The sequence below is a fragment of the Passer montanus genome, unplaced genomic scaffold, assembly GCF_014805655.1.
Source record: "Passer montanus isolate IOZ18808 unplaced genomic scaffold, ASM1480565v1 scaffold11, whole genome shotgun sequence".
NCBI classification, from domain to species: domain Eukaryota; kingdom Metazoa; phylum Chordata; class Aves; order Passeriformes; family Passeridae; genus Passer; species Passer montanus.
Window position 1 is genome coordinate 7,929,880 of NW_024357613.1, and position 23,151 is coordinate 7,953,030.

At 37.3% G+C, this 23,151-nt stretch overlaps 1 protein-coding gene across 6 annotated transcripts in view; it reads right to left on the reverse strand.

Moving 5' to 3' along the window:
* Positions 1-23,151, reverse strand: part of KLHL32 (kelch like family member 32) — a 124,326-nt gene that overhangs the window by 91,354 nt on the left and 9,821 nt on the right. For 4 of the 6 annotated variants that reach the window (XR_005629732.1, XR_005629733.1, XR_005629741.1 and 1 more), the window contains 2 exons: positions 7,359-7,440; positions 4,678-4,858 (listed from right to left, as the gene is read on the reverse strand). Coding sequence is in view for 1 of the 6 variants with exons in the window: in XM_039728647.1 (XP_039584581.1) it covers positions 4,678-4,858; positions 7,359-7,381 (204 nt within the window). In the remaining 5 variants the exon portion in view is untranslated. Of the gene's footprint in view, positions 1-4,677; positions 4,859-7,358; positions 7,441-13,942; positions 14,132-23,151 lie in introns of all 6 variants that reach the window. The other 2 variants (XR_005629734.1, XR_005629735.1) reach the window with 2 other exon arrangements.

Here is a 23,151-nt window from a genome sequence, read left to right on the forward strand (position 1 = left end):
ACATATTAACTCAACTGCCTTGTCTCAGTGCAATAGATTGAGACAAATGGCAAATCACAGCATGTCAATATGGAAAAGTTTGTATAAAATTATGTTTCTTACTTTAAAAAGAACACATAAAATAGATATTTACTATTATTTATAGTAGTATTATAGAGTATGGAGATAACTACTATATTCCTTAGGACATCTTGAAAGAAGAGGTACTTCAGGAGCAGAAAATAAATTAAAACTCCTAATTTTCAAGTGTCTAATCTTGCAGTTTAACTCCATGTACAGAGTCTTTGTATCCAATTCCCTAAGGGATTTTTTTCATAAAGAGAAAACTCACAAAATGTTGGTGTTCAAATGTAACAAACTTCCAAACCAGGAGTTACTCTCAGGATTTAAACTGCAATGTTTCTGCACAGCTGCAACTGTGAGACTACCTATACCAACAGGAAGAATGGAAGGCCTGCTGGTACCCTAGAAGGCTGGCCTTTAGGTATTTTACTAAAGCTCAGGTCTCTGGCTTGTCTTAGGAAAGCAAAAGATTTCACTCCAAACTATCATCCCAAAGAAAATTTGGTAAGGAAAATTCCGGCCTTCTCTGTCCATTCTTCCTCACACAAGTGGCTCTAATTGCCCCAGTTTGTAAAATGACACAAATTTAGTTATCCTTCTAAAGCATTAACAAACTTTTCTTTCCAGTAAAAGAAAGACATAAGTATCAATTTCTAAGAAAATATACTGCTCAAGACAACACTACAATTTAATCAAAATAGACACAGAACAAAACTGCAGAAAACTATACAAACCCTCCATGGAAAGCAAACATCCAGTCTCTTGTAGAAGCTGTTTTACAATAGTGGCAAGAAAGGAAAAACAATCTATTTACTCTGATAGAGCCCTGCATGGAACTGAAGATATTTTTGGAGACCTGGCAAAAAGATTATAGTGGACTGATGCTGGCTGGATGCCAGGCACCCAACAAAGCTGCTTTCTCAGTCCCCTCCCCAAAGGGACAGGGGAAAGAAAATAAAATTAAGAGTTCATGAGTTGAGGTAAAGAACAGGAGAGATCACTCAGCAAATACCGTCATGGGCAAAACGGACCTGAACTGGGCATGTTAACAGAATTCATTACTAACAAAATCAGAACAGGATAGTGAGAAGTAAAATAAACCTTAAAAACCACTTCCCTGCACCTCTTCTCCCTCTCAGCTCTCCCTCCTCCCCCAGCAGTGCATGGAGGCAGGGAATGGGGGTTATGGTCAGTTCATCCCCAGCAGTTTCTCCCACTGCTCAGGGAGAGGAGTCCTTCCCCTGCTGCACCGCGGGGTCCCTCCAAGGGGAGACAGCTCTCCATGAACTTCTCCAGTCTGAGTCCATTCCACAGGCAACAGCTCCCCTCAAACTGCTGCAATGTGGGTCACTCTTCCATGGGGTGCAGTCCTTCAAGGACAGGCTGCTCCAGCCTGGATTCCCCACAGGGTCACACGTCCTGCCAGGAAACCTCCTCCACCATGGGCCTCTCTCTCCACGGGTCTGCAGGTCCCTGTCAGGATCCGGTTCCAGCACAGGTTTCCCAGGGTTCCACAGACCTCTTTCAGGCAACCTGCTCTGGCTAGGGTATGTCCCAAGGGCTGCAAGTGGATCTCTGCATCCTTGTGGACCTCCATGGGCTGCAGGGGCACAGCTGCCTCACCGTGGTCTTCACCATGGGCTGCAGGGGAACATCAGCTCCAGCACCTGGAGCACCTCCTGTCTCTCCTTCTGCACTGACCTTGGTGTCTGTACAGTTGTCCCGCTCCCATATTCTCACCCTGCTCTTCTCTGGCCACAATTACATCTGTACAGTAACTTTTTCCCTCCTTCTTAACAGATTACAGAGGTGCTACTATCATCCCCTGCTTGGTTCAGTCTTGGCTGGCAGCAGGTCCATCCTGGTAAGTTTCACATGGCAATGAGTTCTTCATAAATTACTTTAGAGTTAGAAAATCTGAAAGTTTTGTCTAAGAATTCCTTCAGAAAAAAAAAAATAAAGGTAAAAATAATATAATAATAACAACAGCTGAGTTTGAAGTATGTGACTCTGGCCTTTATGGCCACTTGAGACAGATCCAGCACTTCCAGACCATCACTCATGTCATTCTGAATAAATCTGCTGTTCTCCTTTATCATCGTCTGGCGACACTTCTTTCTTCTTACCAACTCTAAAATTAAGCTTGATTCATTCTTCTAAGTCTTATAAAAAGAATACCCAAGTAGCTCAAATTAGGTAAAATCTCCCTAGATATAAAAAGATCAATAATCTCTCTCAAAACATTATTACTTTTTAATTGTCTCTTGCTTTTCCAAAATTATTAGAATTAGGAACGTAGTGTAACTTTCTTGCCATCCTCCTCCAGAATATAGATCTTACTTACAATATTCTAAAAAAAGATTTTTGTCTATTAATAAAAAACCTGTTTTCCTGATTTCAGAAAGCACAGGTTTCATATTTATAGCTAATATCTAAAGTCTGAAGGATACATCCTACCAAACCATAAGAGTTTAGAGGCAGACCAAATTACTCAATGTTACATAAAGCATTCTCTTAACATTTTTTAAATAAAAAATATTTATGTAGCAATAAAGGGCATTAAGATTTTAATTTGCAATTACTGTCCAGTCAATACCAAGTAACTCAACTGGAAATAACAGGATAAATCACAGTGCCCCAGATCTCAACATCAATCAATAAGTGACCAAAGTAGAAGATGTTCCTACCTCACTGTTGGAACACTGAGCATAGGTGCCCACTCCATGATGTTTCTACACACAGGGCACAATAAGCTCTGGAAAGAGTGTCACAGGTGCAGATGATATGGCACTCTTAGGAAAATATTTCAACCAAACCAGAACAACAGGCACTATATCTATCATTGTCAGTTGCTACAAGTAGAAAAGTCCAGAATCCCTCTCTGTGCACTGGGGTGAAAGAAATAAAAATGTAAAGCAATCTCTGCTACAGCAGGGCCTGGGCATCATGATGAAGCAGCATCAGCAACCGTGGCAGTACAAACTATGCTGTAGCAGAACCCAGATAAACTCAAAAAATGAGCAATCAATTGGCTCAACACCATCACAGCAAAAGTCACATCAAGGTTAATAACATTTCTTAAATACACAGAATAAATTAAGTTGAAATTCTAACCAAAAGTCAAGAGAGAGCTGACAGGAAGACAAAAACCCTGCTCAGGTAATCAGAGATAGAGAAGTTGTCATACACTGTATTACTATTGTAACAAGACAAAAAGATCCCCATAAAGAAGTTCATCATGCCACAATTACTGTGTAGACAAAATATTTAATAAATTTACTTTGTTAGAGAAAATAGACCCTTAAATTAATTTTAATTTTAGTATCTGATTAACAACAGAATGACTCACACTGAAAAATACCAGTTAACTACACAGCTATAGATGGTCCAACATTTTGAGTGGGCACATTGTAATTAAGGTTAGTAGAATTGCCTCATATAAAGGATACTTTTCTTATGAGCAAACACGATTTTTCAGTTATGCCAGTTCTAGACTGGAATTAGACTGGAATTGTCTGAATCAGATTTCCCAGGGAATATTTTATTTTACATCTTGGAAACAGTTGTTTCTGAAAATAAGTTTTACCACATTTAAGAAATTACTATGGCTCCCTCTTTGAGAGCAACCATTTACATCTGACAAAAATCTAAACTCAAGCTGAAATAAATTGCATTTATCATTATATCATAGACTGGCTTGGGTTGAAAGGGTAAAGACCACCTAGTTTCAAACCCGCTACCATGGACACCTCCCACTAGACCAGGTTGCGCAGAGCCCCACCCACCCTGCCTTGAAAACTTCCAGGGATGGGGCAGCCACAAGTTCTTGGGGCAACATGTTCCAGTGCCTCATCAGCCTCACAGTAAAGATTAAATTTAAACTCCCTCTCTCCATTCTTCCAGACTCTAATCAAAGAATCACAGACACGCTCACTTGGAAGGGGGCCATCAGGACCATCAAGTCCAACTCCTGGCCCTGCACAGGACACCCCAAGAGTCACACCACGTGCCCAAGGGTATTGTCCAAATGCTTCTTGAACTCTGTCAGGTGTGGTGTTGTGACCATTCCCCTGGGGAGCCAGTTCCAGGGCTCAAACACTCTCTGGGTGAAAAGCTTTTCCTGATATCCAACCTAAATGTCCCCACTCAGCTTCATGCAGCTTCCCCGAGTCCCATCACTGCTCATCAGAGAGGGCATCAGTGCCTGCCCCTTCGCTTCCCCTCGTGACGATGTTGAAGACCACAGTGAGGTCTTCCCTCAGCCCCTTCTTCACCATCCTTTAATCACAACTCTCATATGTTCTACAAAAATTTCTACATACTAAAATACCTTCTACTTTCTCACTTTACTGGGGCATTAAATTCATAGAAAGATGTGTACTGCCTATCTCTGTTGGGGGCAGAGGGAGGAGAAGTTACCACAAATAATTATTTTAAAAATCTGATTTATGTTCTTAATATTTCTTTCCTATATTTAAAGTTGTATACTCTACAGAGTGTGCAATAATTCTGCATTTTCCAAAGGTTCAAATTTAAATCTTGTTCAATATGATATCTATAATCATCTCTATCCTCCACAATGACAATTTTTAATACTATTATACAAATACTTACTCGGAAGTAGTCACTGCAGGCTGCCAGGACTGCTTTATGTGCATGGAATTTCTGCTCTTCAGCAATAAGGGTAATATCACAAAGAATGCCATCACTTCTTTGTTGGTTCAGAGCTGCCAGGACAGCATCATTGTGGGAGCTGGACTGACAAAGCCTCTGACCTGTCAGCATTTCCTGAACACTGAGAGGGGAAAGGGGAAAAAATCTGTCAAAAACAAACAAAAAATAAAGCAAAAAACAAACACATGCTGTCAGGAATACAGAACAACTTTTTCTAAGACAAGACAGTTTGATAATTCTTGGAAAGCAAAAAAGTCATGAACCCTGTCAGGCAAAAATCTTTACACAGCATAGACATCAGAAGAAAAGCTCAATATAACAAAGCATTATGAAAACTGATTATATACTCAAATTTAAAAACCTCAATGGTTCTGATTTCTCACTTCCTGTACCAAAAGTCAGCCGAACTCACAGAATTAATTTTAGGATTAATGAGAACAATAGACGGCTCAAGTCAACGGACCACCAGAAAACTTTAAGTGGTTCAAACTGAAGCACTGGTGAAAAGGAGGACATATGTATGTATGCAAGAAATTCTACTATAAGGTATGATACCTCATGATCTCAGGTGGCCTGTTTAAATCTGATGCTGAGTTACTGAATGTTTTCAGACCACTTCAGGCTATTCATATTTATGAAGTGTTGTAATGGGGTTTTTTTTTGATTGTCTGTTTTGTGTTGGGGGAAGGGAGAGGATGTTTGCTCAATTTTTAAATGCCAGTGCCTTCTCACCACCTCTGAATATTTCCATGTATGAATAGATTTGCATATAATCCAGACTAGGACTGCCTGGCTGCAGCTTCCTTTCTCTGTAGCAGAAGGAAGAGAAGATAACTGTTGATGCAAATGGAAACAAATCAAAACATATCAGCAAATCCTCTTTGGTACAAAACAATGCAATTGATTCGAGCTCCGTGAGACTACCAATTTAAATTGCCAGAGAATCCACATATGTGTTTATAGAAGGTGACTTTACAGAAAGTCATCTCAATCAAAGTGAAGATTTTTTTTAAAGGGGTGAATAACCCATCATCTCTCCAGCACAATCATGTCATTCACTGCATACATGTACTATGCAGCAGCTGTGTGGCTCTGATACTCTCCTTTCTCTGCCCATCCTACTCCTGCACCTTGCACACCTGTAAACTACTGCAGACCTGCCCTGCAGACTGTTTGCTCTAATCTAACCTACTCTTTTAGAAAGACAACAACTAAAACACTACTTCTAGAAGAAGGCTGGCCAAAGAGAAATAACTCAGGAACAAAGTGTATCTGAACTTTACTGCCTCTCTGACAGTTCAGGTTTCACATATGGACATGCCCTAAATACATTTCGAAAGGACTCATTCAAATTACTGTTTTTTCTTAGCTGTTCTGTTTGTGGAACCAACTCATATTCTAAATGACATTATCAAGAAATCTAACTTGCTAAACACAATTTTTAACAGTTATTTCTCTTCTGTAATTTCTATAGCAAAGTGACTAAAACTAAGGCAAGTATAATACATTAATGATACCCTGAGATGGTTTCTCTTTACTTCTATTTTTATTAGCCTCCCTCCCGGTGCTGTAAATCAAGAACTTCACTCCTCTTGCTTTTTTCACCATCATCCAGAGGACTATTTCATTCAATAGAGAACATATCTGGAATTTTAAACTGAGTTCTATCATAATCCATTTTTCAATTCAGTGACCAAAGTGAAAAATCAGTTGCCTGTAACCCTTGTGCTAGTAACATATGAAGAATGCATACACATAAAAGGAAATTTAACTGGAATTTATGAGTGAAAATACATACATTAATTCAACATAACATGACTGATTATTAGCAGTGGTATTGCCAGTTGATAAATTCAATAGCTATAAAAACAAACAAGTTCTGATCCTCTTCTGCTGCAGAAGCATGGCAGGGAAGGGGGAACAGAACTGATATGATAAGGTGTCCCAGTCATATCAGGGAGATTTCAGAGCTCCCAGATCAGTGTTAACTACTCTGTAAAACAGAAGCACTAGCATATCACACTACTGCAAAGTTCTGCAGAAAACCAATTCAGTTAATAAATTCTGCAGAGTGTTCTGTCTGAAAGAACCATGTTCTGCTCCCAGAAAGTAATTAAATTATAAATGACAAATTCTCTGTTGCAAGAATGGGTGGTACAAACAAATGAGAAAGGCTACACTGGGAAGGAGACAGAAGGGAAGGCAGACAGATTAATTTGGAGAGAATCTTGCAAGACATTTCAAAAAACTGGAAAAGTAATGTGTCCCAGACAGTGGAACCCTGCACAGACCCAAAACTATCACCAGGCACCATTCCAGATGCAAAAAGTGCCAGTTGCTTCCACAATCAAAATTTCCGAGTATAGACTAAGGCATAAATAAGGTAAGGTATGAAGAGACTGTGAGCTTCCAATCAATCCCAGGCTCAGTTTTCTTTGCCTGAGATAAGAAGCAACAAGGTAATATTTTGCAGATTATAACATGGATATGTATTTAATAATGTGAATTCCTATCTAATGAACAAAACTATTAGTTTTACTTTTTTCTACTTTCTTAACTGAATCTTCAGTAAACACCATCCCAAATGTTAATAACTTCCTACACACTACCAAGTACTATACCTCAGGCACCTTTCAGATGGCATCCTTCAGTCTTCTGAATATCAAACTTATAATCCTCTAGGGAAAGCTGTGAGTGTTCCAGCTAGAAAAGAAAATGGAAAGGAACATTAAAATTCAAAGCATACACAGCCTCAGCCTTAAAGATCAATACTTTCAGGATGTGCAATTCAAAAGCAACTTTCACTGTCTAGATTTGAGTACAGTCTTTCTGTAAGGAAAGTGGCCTTTCCTCTAGTCTTTTCTAGAGATTCACACCCTGCCATCTGAACGTCCTGCCCCTGCTGCCCTTGAGGAATGCTTTCCACAAACTCAGGAACACACAGAATTTCAAAAAAGCTGAAGAATGGCGAGGAGGGAAGTAACTGTACCAAAATTCCTTCAATATGAAGAGTAAGCCAAAGGCATGTATTAGTATTTGCTTACTTCACTGAATAACACACCGTTTTTATGTTCAATGATCCAAAGGGTCTTTTCTAACCTAAATGACTCTATGATGCTATAATCATTCTGACAAATAGAAGCAGTATAGTACAATCATTTTTATAAACACACAACAGCTCTTTTTTCAAAAGGCAAAATACTAAAGTGACCATATAAATAAACACAGAGCAGCTGAAGTGTACAAAGACCTAAGTTATTGAAAACAGGGTTGTACAGCACATTTTTAACTGGTGTTAACAGCCAGCAGAGGTGACAAGACATTTCAATTTCATGTAAGAAGTATAAAAGAAAAAATAGGTTTTAACTGAATACTCAAAAAAGAAAAGTACACTACTTTGACTGCTTATTTAAACCGTGTGGCTTGTTTAATGTAACTCAGTAACATTGAAGTAATACAATTCAGCAAAATCTGAATAATGGAAAGATTTCTGTATTTTCCTCTCTTTTCCAAAAAGACTGCAATTCTGAGCAGATGGGTGAGGTCATAGAGAACTTAGGCTGATGATTCAGTGGGATATTAAACAAATGGGTGCGCAGTGCTTCCAATGGTGGTTTCAGAACATCTCACTCTCTTCATCTATGACCACCATTCTAGTTCTATTAAGACAATTCACCTTATCCTTCAAGAGACAGAAAAACACAGCATATTAAGTTGGTATGGTCAACTAGGAAAGCAAAAACACTTCTGATCAATGTACCTGCTCTTGTATACACCCATACATCAATACTGATGTCTGCCCTTTGGAAATCCTACACCATCCAGAAAATGGTAGAGAAAAATTCAACCTTTAAGAGGGCCAAGCTCTCTGGCCCACACACAGGAAAAAAAAAAAACCAAAAAAACAAAACCACAAGCAGCAGTGAGAGCAAACAGAGGAAGGATGAAGACCTGCAGGGAAAAGCATTCCTTCTACAATAATTAAGGCATATACATCAAAGAATTAACAAAATATTCAAACAGCCCCATGCTGCATTTAGTGGTTTTACCCTAACAAATCAACTTCCCTAAACTTCAGTACTCCTCCTTTCTCTTCCAAAGCTCCAGCACTGCATGCCTCACTTAAATGTACACAAGAGTACAGTGTGTAAATCATTAAATCAATCCTGCACTAATTTTATTTAGCCATATAGAATTAAGCCAGAATTAACATCTTTAATAGTGGGAAATTTGAAAGCATTATCTATCCTTACTGAAAAAAAAAAATTAAGGAGGTGCTTCCACCTGTTGCATAGATATGCTGTGCCAGAACAGTTCTAAAATAATTTGCACCAAGAGTTTATTTCTATTTCAGACAGCTGGATATATCTCCATTATATAAACTGTGATTGGTACCTAAGGAAATTCTTTGCATTAGAATGTTTAAGACATACTATTGTCTTTCTATTTAACTACTTTAAGTAATCAAATCGGTTTAAAAGATTAGTTTATAAACTTAAGGATAAGACTTTTGGTTTAAATGGAAAACTTTAAATCCACCTAAATCCTTCTGTTATAGTGAAATACTCCTTAATGCTGGAAATCAACAGGAAAAATATAGGCCAGACAGAAAATTCCCATTATATCCCAGGTTTGAGATACATGCTAAAATTGACAAAAAGCATTTTTTAAAAATAATATATTATTTCACTCTTTATGATTAGTGATGAACACTAATTCCCAATACTACAGTATTTCACAACTAACATTTATTTTCTTATTGCTCCATTAGTTTTTTCACATCCTAGAAAAGTGCTAAAATTAATAATTTGCAAATGAATAAAACTAGTAATGATCTAGCTAGCACTGGAAGAACGTATTATTTCGGTAGGGAATGGTGCACCATTCCTAAATGAAATAAAGAAAAATCCTCAACAGTAGTTTCCTTATGTAAACACAGTGTATCTAAGGATTTCAAGGGTAAGCAATTCAAAAGAAATCACACAGTCCATGCAAATGATTATGACAAAGTAATACTTCCAAACAGTGTTTGCTCTGTTTGTCTGATGAAATGTCAGTCTTTCTGTATATATTTTTGTCACAGTCTTATGACACAGCAAAATAAACAGTAGGTTTTGTGCACTCTCAGGAAATCTTGGAATGAAGTGTCACTCTGCCACATCCATTGCACAGTTAGGCTATGCCACTTCTTTAATCTAAATTACCAGTGGAGTTCAGGAATTATTTGTTCAAAGATCACAAAAAAAAGCGCATTTAAGCAGACACTATTTTTTCCTTTATTTAATCAAATATAACACTGGTTTGTAAATATTAGACAAAGTAGTTTAGTATCCAAAAGTATTTATTGGTAGAATGCATGTTTCCTTTTCCAGAAAAAGTCTCGTTCATTTAAATTAATCTTGAGGAGCCAATACCATGTTCCTAGTTTACACAGAATGCATGAGGCATTGAAAAAATTCCAGTTAGACCTTTTCTCATCCTTTTGGTGGGCTTATTTGGGGGGTTTGTTTGTTTTTCCTGTGTCATTTAGAAACGAACTGAAGGCAAGAACATATTTCTGATTAATTCCTGAAAAAACAAGCCACCAGAATATGGATTAGATTAAGGGGGGAAGGGGGTAGGAGATCAAAATAAAATTCATATTCAATCTACTTTCTGAAAATAACTTAAATGTTCCAAAATTTACTGTTTCCTCTCCTTGAAGTAACAAGCTTTTTTTTTCTAGCTCACATATCTGATTTTACAGAGTTGCCCAAACCATAATCCAGATCATCACAAAACTTATTCTGTTGCATAAACAGGCTCTGTATTTTATACTGGGTACCTAAGACACATTTCTTCCATCCTAATTATGCTTCCTTTGTCTTGCAAACTAGTAAAAAATGTATATTCATAATGGAAATTACAATCTATTAATAATGACTGAAAACAAGCAGGTTTTCTACATAATTCAAACTTATATAAAATAATTGCCACCTTGGTGGTTTCATCAACAATTTTCCCATTTGCTCTAAGTAAATAAGAACAGAGTTACAATCAACTTCAGTGTGAACTCACTTACAGAACATGACATTATTTCTGTTAGGTCACAAATTAAATTATTTAAAAAATCTGATTTTAAATGTGTTCTTAATACAAAAATAAAATAGCATTGCATTAAAAGCTTGTACTCTTTACTACAGCAATTAGTTCTTAGGCAGGAGTTACTAAACTATCCCACTCCCATCCCCTGAGCCCCAGCCTTGGTTTAGAGGAAAGCAAGGGTTCTATTACCTATGTAAAAGTCAGAAAAAAACCCACTTGACTGCCTCCACAGTTCTAGGTAACACACTGTGCTGTGGTGGGAGAGGTGAGACTCTGCCCTCCTCAGATATTTGGCAAGACTGACACAAAAAAGTGAGAAAAATCAAAGTGAAACACAGGCAACTACGACTTCACAAGAGTTCAGTTTAATACAAGATTCAAAAGATACCATAAGATGCTTTTGTAGACAGAAGAAATGTTCTCTTGCAAACATGGCCAGGATCAGAATGCCTTTAAAAGACAGGGTGGAAAATTACAGAGAAATTTGGTGCCTTATATCCCACATAAAGAAAATAGCTTAACTGTGAAAAGCTGCAACATAAAATTTGAGCTAAATATCTTTCAAACTGTCCATGGAGATCCAGGCAGCCAACATACATAAACCTCCACTGCAGGCAGATGCAATCTCTGCTCTTGTGATGATCCACGTTTGGAGGGAGGTGGGAGAGCCAAGAACCCTTGGGGATGTCTTCAAGCAGCTCTCCTCACAATGGCCCCTGCTGCTTCAGAGACACTCATGGAGACAGGAGGCTGATTTTGGGAGCTGTGGAGTCCTTTACACTGGGACCTCTTCAGGCAACTTTCTCCTAGTTCATCACGAATAAAGTTGCTGATCTTCTTTTTAACGCTAAACTTCACAGAATGGCACTGCATTAGTTAAGTACTGCTCTGCCTTAAAGTCCTCCAATGTATGAAAAGCCCTCTAACTTCTCCTTTAAATTTTTACTTTGTTTTGGGAAAGCCACTGATTTATCCATTACCATATTACTTCAAACAATGTTGCTTATCAAAGATATATTTCAAATAATTAATTTTAATTCATCAAACCACATAGCCAAACCCTGAGTATTTAAAAACAGATTTTAATCTAATTTCACATAAGTAGCTATTAGTTACATTGCAAAACTTCATTTTACTTGTCAGTAACCATAAAAAGATGTTGATTCACAAAACTTCACATTAAATGTGGGGGTTTTTTTTCCATTCCTCTGGGTACAGATAATGCATCTTTTCAGACAGCAATATTTCATTTTGATATATTTACTAACATTCTTAATTATGACTGTTGTTATGTTGGAAAATAGTAACTCTACATTACTTACAATAAATTTGCTGTGTGCCAAGCTACTTGGCATAGAAATTTATTTAAATTTACATGCTCAAGAACAGGTTAAAAAGACTAAAAATACTGAATATATAAATGATTTTAAAGATATTTTGCACTTTCAAGCAGTTGTCTTTAATTAGTTATCTTCTTTCCCTCCAGTCACTCCTTTTTCAAGTGTGTATTTCAAGTATTGAAAAATAATTCCACTTAAACCCACACCACTTCAAGTCAGATGCATGGACAAACTGAAGGGATCATGAGCTCTTTCTTGCAAAAAAGTAACATTTTGAACCAGCTGGATCCATTGTGAAGATTTGTATGCAATGAAATGGTATTTTTACTTTGACAGCTCCAAAAAGGGTTTAAATAGGCCCTTTTTCAAAAAGAAAATACAACATTTAAAAGCTAACAGAAGTACACTATATTAATTTCATTCCAGAATGGCATCACAGCACATCCTGACAGAGGCTGCCATGGATACAGAACTAGACCATTAAGTTTTATCCATGGCAATTCTCTGTTCTAGCCTGGCTTCTTATTCACAGGAGCTTCTGCTTCTTACTGTGGTTATACTAAGCCAAAATAAATCATCCTTTCAAGCTATACTTCCCTTTCTCTGAGTCTCTTCAGAAACAAAACTATGGGTTTACTATTCAGAGAAAATAAAGGACAACATTATCTTCTACTTTTAAAAATCACATCTCTGCCAAATTAATTAGTCAAAAGGAAAACATTGGAAACAGATTTAAAGTTTGGCTGCAAACCTGCTCTTCTGAGTACATTAACACACTTTTCCCACATACCTGGGAGACAATACCTTTTCCTCTTTTCATTGAGATCTTTGACAATTGGAATATTTTTCTCATTCCATAAAAAATGTTCCAAAATGTCAAGTGTGATAAAAACTCTGCCACTACCCAATGTTGTCAGTGAAATCATCACTCAGCTCAAACACAAGCTGCTCAACTAATTTAGTGCCTCAATACAGTGAATTTCAAGAAAAAGCTTTCATAGTACTGAAAACCCCTTAGATTTAATGTAAACTACAAAATTAAGGGAATAAAAAAATTGAAAACCTGGACTTGTTTGGGAAAATAGAAGTCAGTCAAAACACCTCAAGAAAAAGTTCAGCAAAATAAATATAAAATAAAACCACAAAAAATTAAAACTGTTACAGTCTTCTGACTAATGACAAACTATTTTCTTGTGAGACTGGAAAGGTCACTGCTATCTTCAGGCCATCAGCTATAGTCAATTAGAATAATGAGGTTTATTTTCTGTTACTACCAAATTACCATCTAACTTCACAGAATAATTAAGATCTTAAACCACAAAAATATAAAATTATATAACAAGGCTGAAGGCTGTAATAGAACAATTTCTTTATGTCTTTATATCTTCTTTGTGTCATTATATCTTCTACATATCTCAATATATCAGCATTTTGAAGATTTTTTCTGAATACACATTCAGATAATAAAAAGCCAGGCTCAGGGTCAGCTGTGTAACTTAAGGCATACTTTACCTAAACTAACACCTGAGAAAGAGTTTGTTGCATTGCAGTGACAAAACCATAGACAATCCTGTAACTCAACTGGAAACTACACAGGTGAAGTCTGATGATTCTGAAGACAAGGTTGCCTTCCAGGATGTGTGCACACAGTTTCACTTATTTCATTTGAAAAAATATGACAGTTTTATACAACTGTAGTAACATACCTTCATGCACTATCATCTTAGCTTTTCAGAGCACTCACTGTTGCTGTCATTTAAGCTGTGACACTAATTACTCACCTGCTGAAAGGAGCAGGACATAATTTCCAGCAGATTCATTTATCATGGCTGGGAGAACAACATTACAACTTGATCCTGATCTCATTGAAGAAATCTCAGTTCAAGGCAGGAGATTGGACTCGATGACCTTCAATGGTTTCTTCCAACCCAATCCATTATATTTTTCTATGAACTTATTTTCTCATCTTTCTGAAAGTTACACAACAAATATGTAAAGCAATCTCAAAATGAAGTGTCTAATCCATACACTCAGTTCACAGTTGTTATAAGGGACAAGTCAAAAGGTTTCTGGTCAGTTTTAAGGCATTCTGCTGCTGGCATAAGCCAAAATCTTCATTACTTTGCAAAACTATGCTTTCAAGATTTTTCCTCTAGACCTTATAAAAAGGAAATAAAAGACAGAGCAACTTTAGTAGTCACAATTGCATGTTATTTTGGAATTTGATTTGCATTTTCATTAGATTTAACAAAAAACAAGAACCCCATTCTTCTAGTCTAAACTTACTTTTTTGTCATGTTTGTTGCAAAATCAAATGAATGGTTTGGGTTGGAAGAGACCTTAAAGATCATCTAGGTCCCCACCATCTGCCAGGGACAGGGACGTAGCTCTCTAGAACACTTTGCTCAGGGCCCTATCCAACCTGGTCTTGAACACTTCCAGGCATGGGCAGCCAGAACTTCTCTGGGCAACCTGTTCCAGTGCTTCACCACCTTCAGAGTAAAGAATTTCTTCCTAACATCTAAACTAAAGCTGCTCTCTTGCAGTCTAAAACCTTTTGTCCTGTCACTACACACTCTTGTAAGAAGCCCCTCTCCCAGCTTCTTACAAGCCCCGTTTAGGTACTGGAAGGCTGCTAGAAGGTCTCCCCAGAGCTTTGTCTTCTCATTGCTGTACAGCCCCAGCTCTCAGCCTGTCTTCATAGGAAAGGTATTCCATCCTTCTGATCATCTTTGTGGCCCTCCTATGGATCTGTTCTAACAGGTCCACAAATGTGGAAGGTTTCTCTATAGCAAGGCAGAATGTTTTATAGTGGAATGCAACAGAAATTTACTAGAAAGATCATAATTACTTCTCCTGACAACTCTAGAAACAAACATGGAAAGTGACATATAATAGTGAGGTGTGGTTGGAAATGGTGTCAACTTCACCAGGGCCTCACTCAGTAAAACCTTAGATTTTTAACTTTCACAACCATCAAGATGCTTTATTGGACACAACAATTATTACTTTCTAGAGTATTGAGAATCAAAAATACATAAACATGTTTTTGAAACTACTTCAAATCTGCATATAGACTACACCAGATAGGAATATACAGTACTGTAGTCTTCAATCTTGACAATTTGGCCACATGAGCTTTTCATATCTATGACTGAAACATTAAAAAACCACATAAAAATACTAAGCGTGATTTCTTAATAGTGTATAGTCTTGCATAACTGAGGTGATCAGTTATGTATCTACATGGCATTTCCAGTGAAAAAAATGTTTCTATATTTCAATAAAAGCACAGAGAGTTTATACATCTCTATAGGACCTGCAATAGCCCTTCAGCTTCCTCTGTGAAACATCATTCATGAAGTTAAAAGTAAAAGGTTGTGACTATTAGCAGTTAAGTAAACATTTACCTTCTAAGAATGGCCTTCAGTAGCCACAGGGTGGCAGAACTATACTTCAATATAACTTGCACTTTCAGGACAGTGACAGTATTTCAAATACTGAGTTTTTCCCCCCTTAAAGCATAATTACAATAATGTAACATACATGCTCAGTGTCCAGTGGGTGCTTTCAAAGCCAGAATTCAGAAGCAAAAAAAGTGTCTGTACATAAAAGTACAACTACACAACAGATCTATAAACATCAAAACACTGCAACAGGTTACTGACCTCCATGTTTCTATTTTGAAAAAAATATTCAAGTCATAGAGTAACTGATCACTAAAATCCCTATCAATTTTATCCCATATAGAATCAAAAAATCACAGAATGGATTGGGTTAGAAGGGCCCTTAAAGATCATTTAGTTCCAAATGCCCTCTCCCATGGACAGGATCCACTAGACCTGGTTGCCCATTCAACCTGGCCTTGAACACTTTCAGGAATGCAGCATCCATAGTTTCCTTCCTCTCCCATGGACAGGGTCCACTAGACCTGGTTGCCTATTCAACCTGGCCTTGAACACTTTCAGGAATGCAGCATCCATAGTTTCTCTGGACAACCTGTTCCAGTACCTCTCTACCCTCTGAATAAAGAGATATAACCTATACCTTATAAAACCATTCCCCTATCATCCATCTATCTATCTATCTATCTATCTATCTATCTATCTATCTATCTATCTATCTATCTATCTATCTCCCATTGTGAGGCCAGGTTCCAAACTGTTTTCCAGGCTGAACAATTCCAACTGTCTCAGCAGGAAAGGTGCTCCAGCCCTTTGACCACCTTTGTGAACCTTCCCTGGACCCTTTCTCACAAGTCATCACTCCTCGTGTTGAGGACCTCAGAACTGGACACATAATTGGCTTACAAACTTTTCCTTCACTCTTCAATGTAAGAGAACAAAGATATTTGCAAGCACTTTTCTGTTGAGAGAAATGGGCATCAAAAGATTTTTGACAGCTTTAAGCAAATTGGGCAGAGTGTGATTCACCTTGATAATGAAACACATTTTGATGAGGCCAAGAGGGAAGTGTCAAGTGGGAAAGAAGTAGGAAGAGGAAACGAAAACAGCATGGAGGAAGCTGGTGATTAAGACCAGCTACAGTTATTTCCTGGGCTTCCTCTCTTGCAAAAGGGAAGGGGAAACAGGGGAATAGTACATAGTACTAAAATCAGACGAGTATCTGAGAAAATGGAGTAGAAAGAATGGATTTTTCTACAGTGCAATCATGGGAAGAGAAGCCAGAGGTCATCAGGGAATAATTCTAATTGATGGACAAGAAGACTGAACGCTCAGGAGAGCAGACTGTGAAAGCACACAGAACAAAGGCAAAGAGTTAAGGGCAGGGAAAATCCTGGGCTAAATGTGTGTGTGACAAAACCAGCAGATTTAGAAGAAAGCAAATAAAAGAATCAATGTCTACTAAAGCCCATTCCATCTAGATTTTAGACTAGAAATCAAGACCACCTTTTGCACCTTTTTTTTTTTTTTGGTGGAGAAAGTGCTGCACAACATTTGCTTTCCCTTTCTGCTGACTGTGATGGATTGTAGTGATGGATTATATTCCTGACAATTTATTTATCTTAGTGCTAATGGTTACAATCATGCTGTTCTTCCATTCAGTTGGTACAGTTCTTCAAGATTTTTTTTAGTTTACCTTTGAAAAAGTGTCAAAGGGTTACATGCTCATGAAACTAACGCTAGAAAAGGCAAAAAGCTGTGTGCTCCAATACCAAAACTGAAGTTCCCTACAATCAGCTTACTACAAGAAAAGGCACAAGTATTCCTAATTCCATTACTTAAAACATGAATGTTTGAACTCCCTTAGGGCCCTTTTTCTACCCATAAATTTCATCAAAACTTCTAAAAGCCTGGCTAATGCCATTCCAGCATAAACTCTTGTATTACAAGGATGCCTGTATTACTGTTTAAGGTGTTTCAAGTATAAAAGGAATTTCTACATGTAGCTTTTCATAATTGACTTAGAAGTTTAAGTAGGAGTGACAGGACCTGAAGTAAGCTAGAGCTCTGAAGTAAATCCATCTAATTTAGACCTTTTCCTTACAACAAACTCAGATCGATTGAAACACTACTGAAAAGATATATTTGATTTAAGCATCAAAGAAATCCAGATTGAAATAGAAAATCAAAATCAATTAGATGACCAGAATAAATAAGATTTACAGATAAATTCTGTATCTTTGTGGGTGAGAAGCAGTGGGAGAGAGTGGAGAGGGTTGCCTGTCTCCAAGTTCTATTACACGCTGCAACCACAAAAGCCATAAGCAGTGAAGCCTGCACAGTCATCTCTGCTTCTAGCTCTTTACCCTGTTTTACACTGCCTTCTGCAGATTAAAAAGAAAAAAAACAACCCAACAACAACAAAACAAACAACTTGTATGTCCATATTTTGTTACTGTAAGACCACAACATGTTTACACAGTCACTGCTACATCTATAACCCCAATGAGCCTAGCTAGACAAGTACACAGATAAGCCTGGTCTGAGATGGGCAAAGTGGCACTGAAGATGTCAGATGGATTTTTTGCACCCATAGACAAAAATCTGCAGGAGCTTTGCTATACACATGGGACTGTACAAACCTTACCTGGGCAAAGGAGAAAGCTCTTAGCATACCACTAGAAGGAAGAATGCTCTCAATGCAAGAGGGATATCAATGGGCAGATTTACTTAAGGAAGTGTGGCCTTCTCCCTGTTCCCCGTGAGTACAATCTGCTAGAGTGTGAGCTTTTGAAGCATTAGGACAGCCGGGAATGGTACAGTCCCTACCACAGGAAGCTGTGGCTCACGTATCGGCTGGGAACACAAGGGAAAACAGGACACCTGACCTCTTATGCTGGAAAATAGCTGAATGCCCTGACCAAGCTGATGATAGAGTTAGTGGATTCTTTTTCGCCAAGGATTTATCCAGAATCTAGATTTCACATTAGCGTATTTTACTGGAATAGGAGATCTTTTTTCTCTCATCCTTTACTCAACACATTTCATTTCTAACACAGACTTTATTCACTGTACCAGACCAGCTGCCTAAAAAATGTTCTGATATTGAGCGCTGTCATTAAAACCCAGTGTCAATACAACAAATAAAAGTTCCCTCAGAGCAGAAGGGACATACCAGCTAGGGAGGGGAGGTGACAGGAAATATAGTCCAAAAAAACTCTCAGTGAAGATGCATATATTTGTAGCATGAGTCATAACTTTGACAATATCTTAAGAAATTCAGTTTATGGAAATCGTTTTTACTAAAGAAAAATATCACTCTAATTAAGCTCTATCAAATAGGTTAATAGAGAAATATATAAGTTCTTGTTTGAAAACATCAGTTTTTTAAATGTGTTCTGTTCTCTGCTTTTCAGAGACAATCCAAGAATTCATACTTTAACTGCTTTGGGTACACACAGATTTAAAGACAGACTCAGATCCATTTTTAGGCAAGTGTTGTATCAATACTTCTTAGATTATTTAAACAAATGAAAAAAAAAAAAAAACAAAAAAAAACCCCAAAACAAAAACAAATTAAAAAAAAAAAAAAACACACACTGAAGCCAGAAACTACATTTCAAAAGAAAAGTAAATTTTTATTTTTTTTAACAAGTTGCTGTTTAAATTCCCAAGGGCACCTATGAAAGACTGTATAAGGCTACAGTTAGGTGCTTACTTGCAGAAGTGATGAATTTAAAACCTGTATACTTCTGATTTTTTCTGTCAGTTAAATTGACATCTTGTTCTTCCCTTTATATATGCAAGCAACTTGCAGCTTGTTGAGTTGTTGTTCTGAAGCATCTGTCACTACCAGGACATTAAACTGGTAAGTTCAGCAAGCCTCTAGGGTTTGTGAGTACTGCTTCTAGAGCCAAACATCAGATGATTTGTGGAGACAGACCTACATATCTAACTGAAGTTTGTGAATTGAATGCCAATCACTAAAATCCCACCATATTTGGAAAGCTAAACAGTGCCAAGCAGGAGGGAAAAAAATTAAAAAGGCATTTGTTTCTTTGTTTCTAAAATAACATTTATTTTTTAATTTTAAGGGCAATAATTACTTTGTTAAACACCACTAGGTGCTACAAATAGCTACTTATAATTCAAGTTAAAACACTGTTTCTTCTATAACTTAATGGGCATAAATCAACACACATGGAATTCCCGTTGAACACTAGAAAATGCTATTTTCTGTGAGGAATTGTTAAACATCAGAACAGGATGCCCAGAGAGCTTGTGGAGTCTACATTCTTAGAGATATTCAAAACACCTCTGGACACCATCCTGGACAATCTGATCGACCTGACCCTGCTTAAATGGGGGGCTTTGACTAAATTATGTCAAGAGGTCCTTTCCAACCCAGACAATTCTGTGCTTCATAAGATTCTCTGTGGTACAGCTGAGAAGACTACAAATGTACTGTATGCATGCAAGAGCATATTAGTCCCATATGACCTATTTATTCCACATTCCAATCTTCTTGAAGACATTTTATCTCATAAAAGGAAACAGAAGGGGAAAAAGGGGGAAATTCTATCAAAACCATAGCAAATACACATGCCTCCAGATCTCTGTTAGGTGTCCCAGTAGGGCACATTTATGAGTTTCAGTCTTTTCCATTTATTGGAACTGCCTTTAAACTCCTTTAAACTCCTGTCTAGAAAAAATACCAATCCAAACCAAATGTACTGCAGCACTAAACTAAACACTTCTTTTGTCATAAGCAAGTAGTTGTTTTTGGGGGTTTTTCTGTGGGGGGATAGGAAAACTTGGTAGCAATACATGTGCAACTACTTTATATGAAGTCTGACGATTATTTCACTTGATAATCAAAAATAATACTTTGTAAGCAAAAGAGCATACACTTTAAAAAATATTCCATTAAACTCAAATGAGACTTGAATTCAATTGATAATATACAGAATTTTATTGTTATTTTAGACCCTGTAGAGCATCTAAACCATCTTCCTGGGAGATAAGAACACAGAACACACAGGACATCCAGTCCCTTCTGCATCAGTATCTCAAGTGGCACTAGACATTCCTATTCCAGAGAGTAAGCTGAGCCCTAAATGACTCCTGACAAAGAGCAAAAGAATTTCTTTTCCTTAACTAAGTTTCAGTGAAGGTATTTTCAAAGTTTTCCAATAGATTGATATCAACCAAAAAAGTCCAAGCAATTTAAAGCATCTTGAATAAATTTCCAATAATCAATATAAATTTTATAAATTTTAAATTTAATGCTTCTGATAATCAAATGTTAAGGCAACAAATTGGAATGTATCAGAATTGAGTCACACTAAGAAGCCTTCTGGAAAGATAATTCTGCTAACTATGATGTCTGGGAAAGCCACTGCTCCTAGAGGCCACAGTGGACATCTATCAAAACTACACTGCCAGGCAGAGAAGAAAATCAAAACAAAAGGAAACCATGAATTACCAAAGGGACAACAGTGGCCTGTTACTGTTAATACCATATCCCAGAAAACAATTAATATTTTCCTGGACATGGTAGCAACAAAACTCTACAACAGAGCTCTGAAGAGATTTCTTCCTCCAAATCTCTTCCTCATGGACAGTTGTAAGGCCAAAATAGTCCCTTCATTCCTAAAAATGTTATTAAAGTACTCAGAGAAGCCAAAGCTTTAACTAAAATTGAAAGATACACAATGTTTTTAGCAGAGCACAGAGTTATACAAGCTTATATTACACAGGTTTGGGTAGGGGGGGGCCACTTCAGTCTTGGCTGGTTTGGGATTTTTTGGTAGTGGAAGAGAACTTTCATCACACAATTCATTTTACTAGATACTACGTTGTTAATTGCTTTAACTGTGCACTTTATCTACAAGATCTCACATTAGCATTTTTAATTATTTAAAAGACATTAAATATTGCTGGTGCCAGCAGGATCAGAGATTAACTTCTTAATAATCACTCTTGTTTGAGAGTAAAGCATTTGATTCCAGCTGCTATGAACTTTTAAACAAGCAAAAGCTTTGCTGACATAAAAGGAACAACCAACTCTGCAAAACAATGATAAAATTAAACTGCCTATGTCCAACACAACAATATTATTTTATACTACACACTTGGCAAAATTGTGAAGAGTTAACTTGCTTGGGAGAAATATGAATTACTGTATTTTCCTATATTATTCTGACTTATATGCTGTATCAGAACCCTTCCACATTTACTCCAGCTACTTTTTCATTAGTTTAGATTCCCAGCCTCCAACCCACATGGAAGATATCTAAGTTGCTTTTACATTTGGACGACAGCAAATAATAAAATTTAGATATATCACTGTTAGTACATCTCAAGAAGACTCAATGGGACAGGATCCTTAATATCAGCTGAATTTCTATATCAAAAATAAGCAACAGACTGATTCAGGCTCTAACACTAAAAAATTGTTTTGTTGCAACTACAGGAAACAGACTGATTTAGGAGGGAAAAGGCTAACTCAGGCTCTAACACTAAAAAATTGTTTTGTTGCAACTACAGGTAAGCTGTGATCAGAAAATAAACACATTTTAAGGTACGAAACAGCCAAAATAAACCAGTCATGGTGGTCTCCTTCCCTGTCACCAAATGTTTCTCCTAGAATAAAACTGTACTTGAAGCTCTCGCCTCACAAAAAAGAATAAAGTTTATAGAGCTGAAGATTACTGAGAGAAGTTTGAAAACATAATCTAACACCAGGCTTACAACTCCTACTGGGGAATGCCTGAATAAATGTGTTACTGACATCTGAACTGACTTTTAAAGTTTGAATGCTTGAGAATGACAATGCTAAGATTAAAAGCCATTCAATGATATAAGGAGAATGAATAGAAGCTATTCATCAGTGTCTTGAGCTGGGAACAGAGACACGCTGGCCCAAGAAATGCTGACTGGCACAAAGATGGCCTGAAGCACCCACTCCTTCCCTCCAATGGCCGAGCCCAAGGATATTGCACATGCATCCAAGGTCTAAGAGGATAATTAAATTGTGCTTGATTTCTCTTTACCAAATGGCACACACGCAAGAAACTGGATTTGAATCAGAGAATTTGCAGGGGACAGACTGCTCCTCACCTTGCCAAGGAACTGAGCTATTTCATTGTACATGATCCAGCACTCTAAGCACACATTCACTGCTTCTTTTCCACCTTTGGACAGTAAGATGCCTAAGGCAGCCAAGAATTGCAGGATTACTTTGGCCAGGTTTATCCATTTACCTTAGTTATTTCAACACTACAGTCATGCCCTGGAAACAATCAGAAGACAACTGATCTCCAATAAATAAATAAATAGGTAAATAAATAAACAAAGTCTGAAAGATCTCTCTCCACCTTGAAAGCACTTTAACCTGTTGATCTGACAGTGTTGCCAGTCACTGAGCATGCAGAAGCTCTTGCATCACCACTAGGACTGACTTCACCACTAGCTTGCTCTCAGGCTAACTCTTGATTATATTTGAAAAACAGACGCAAGTTTTTACCTCTGTATTTATACCAATTTCAAGATAACCAAATAAAGGCTCTTGCCACCTAATTTCA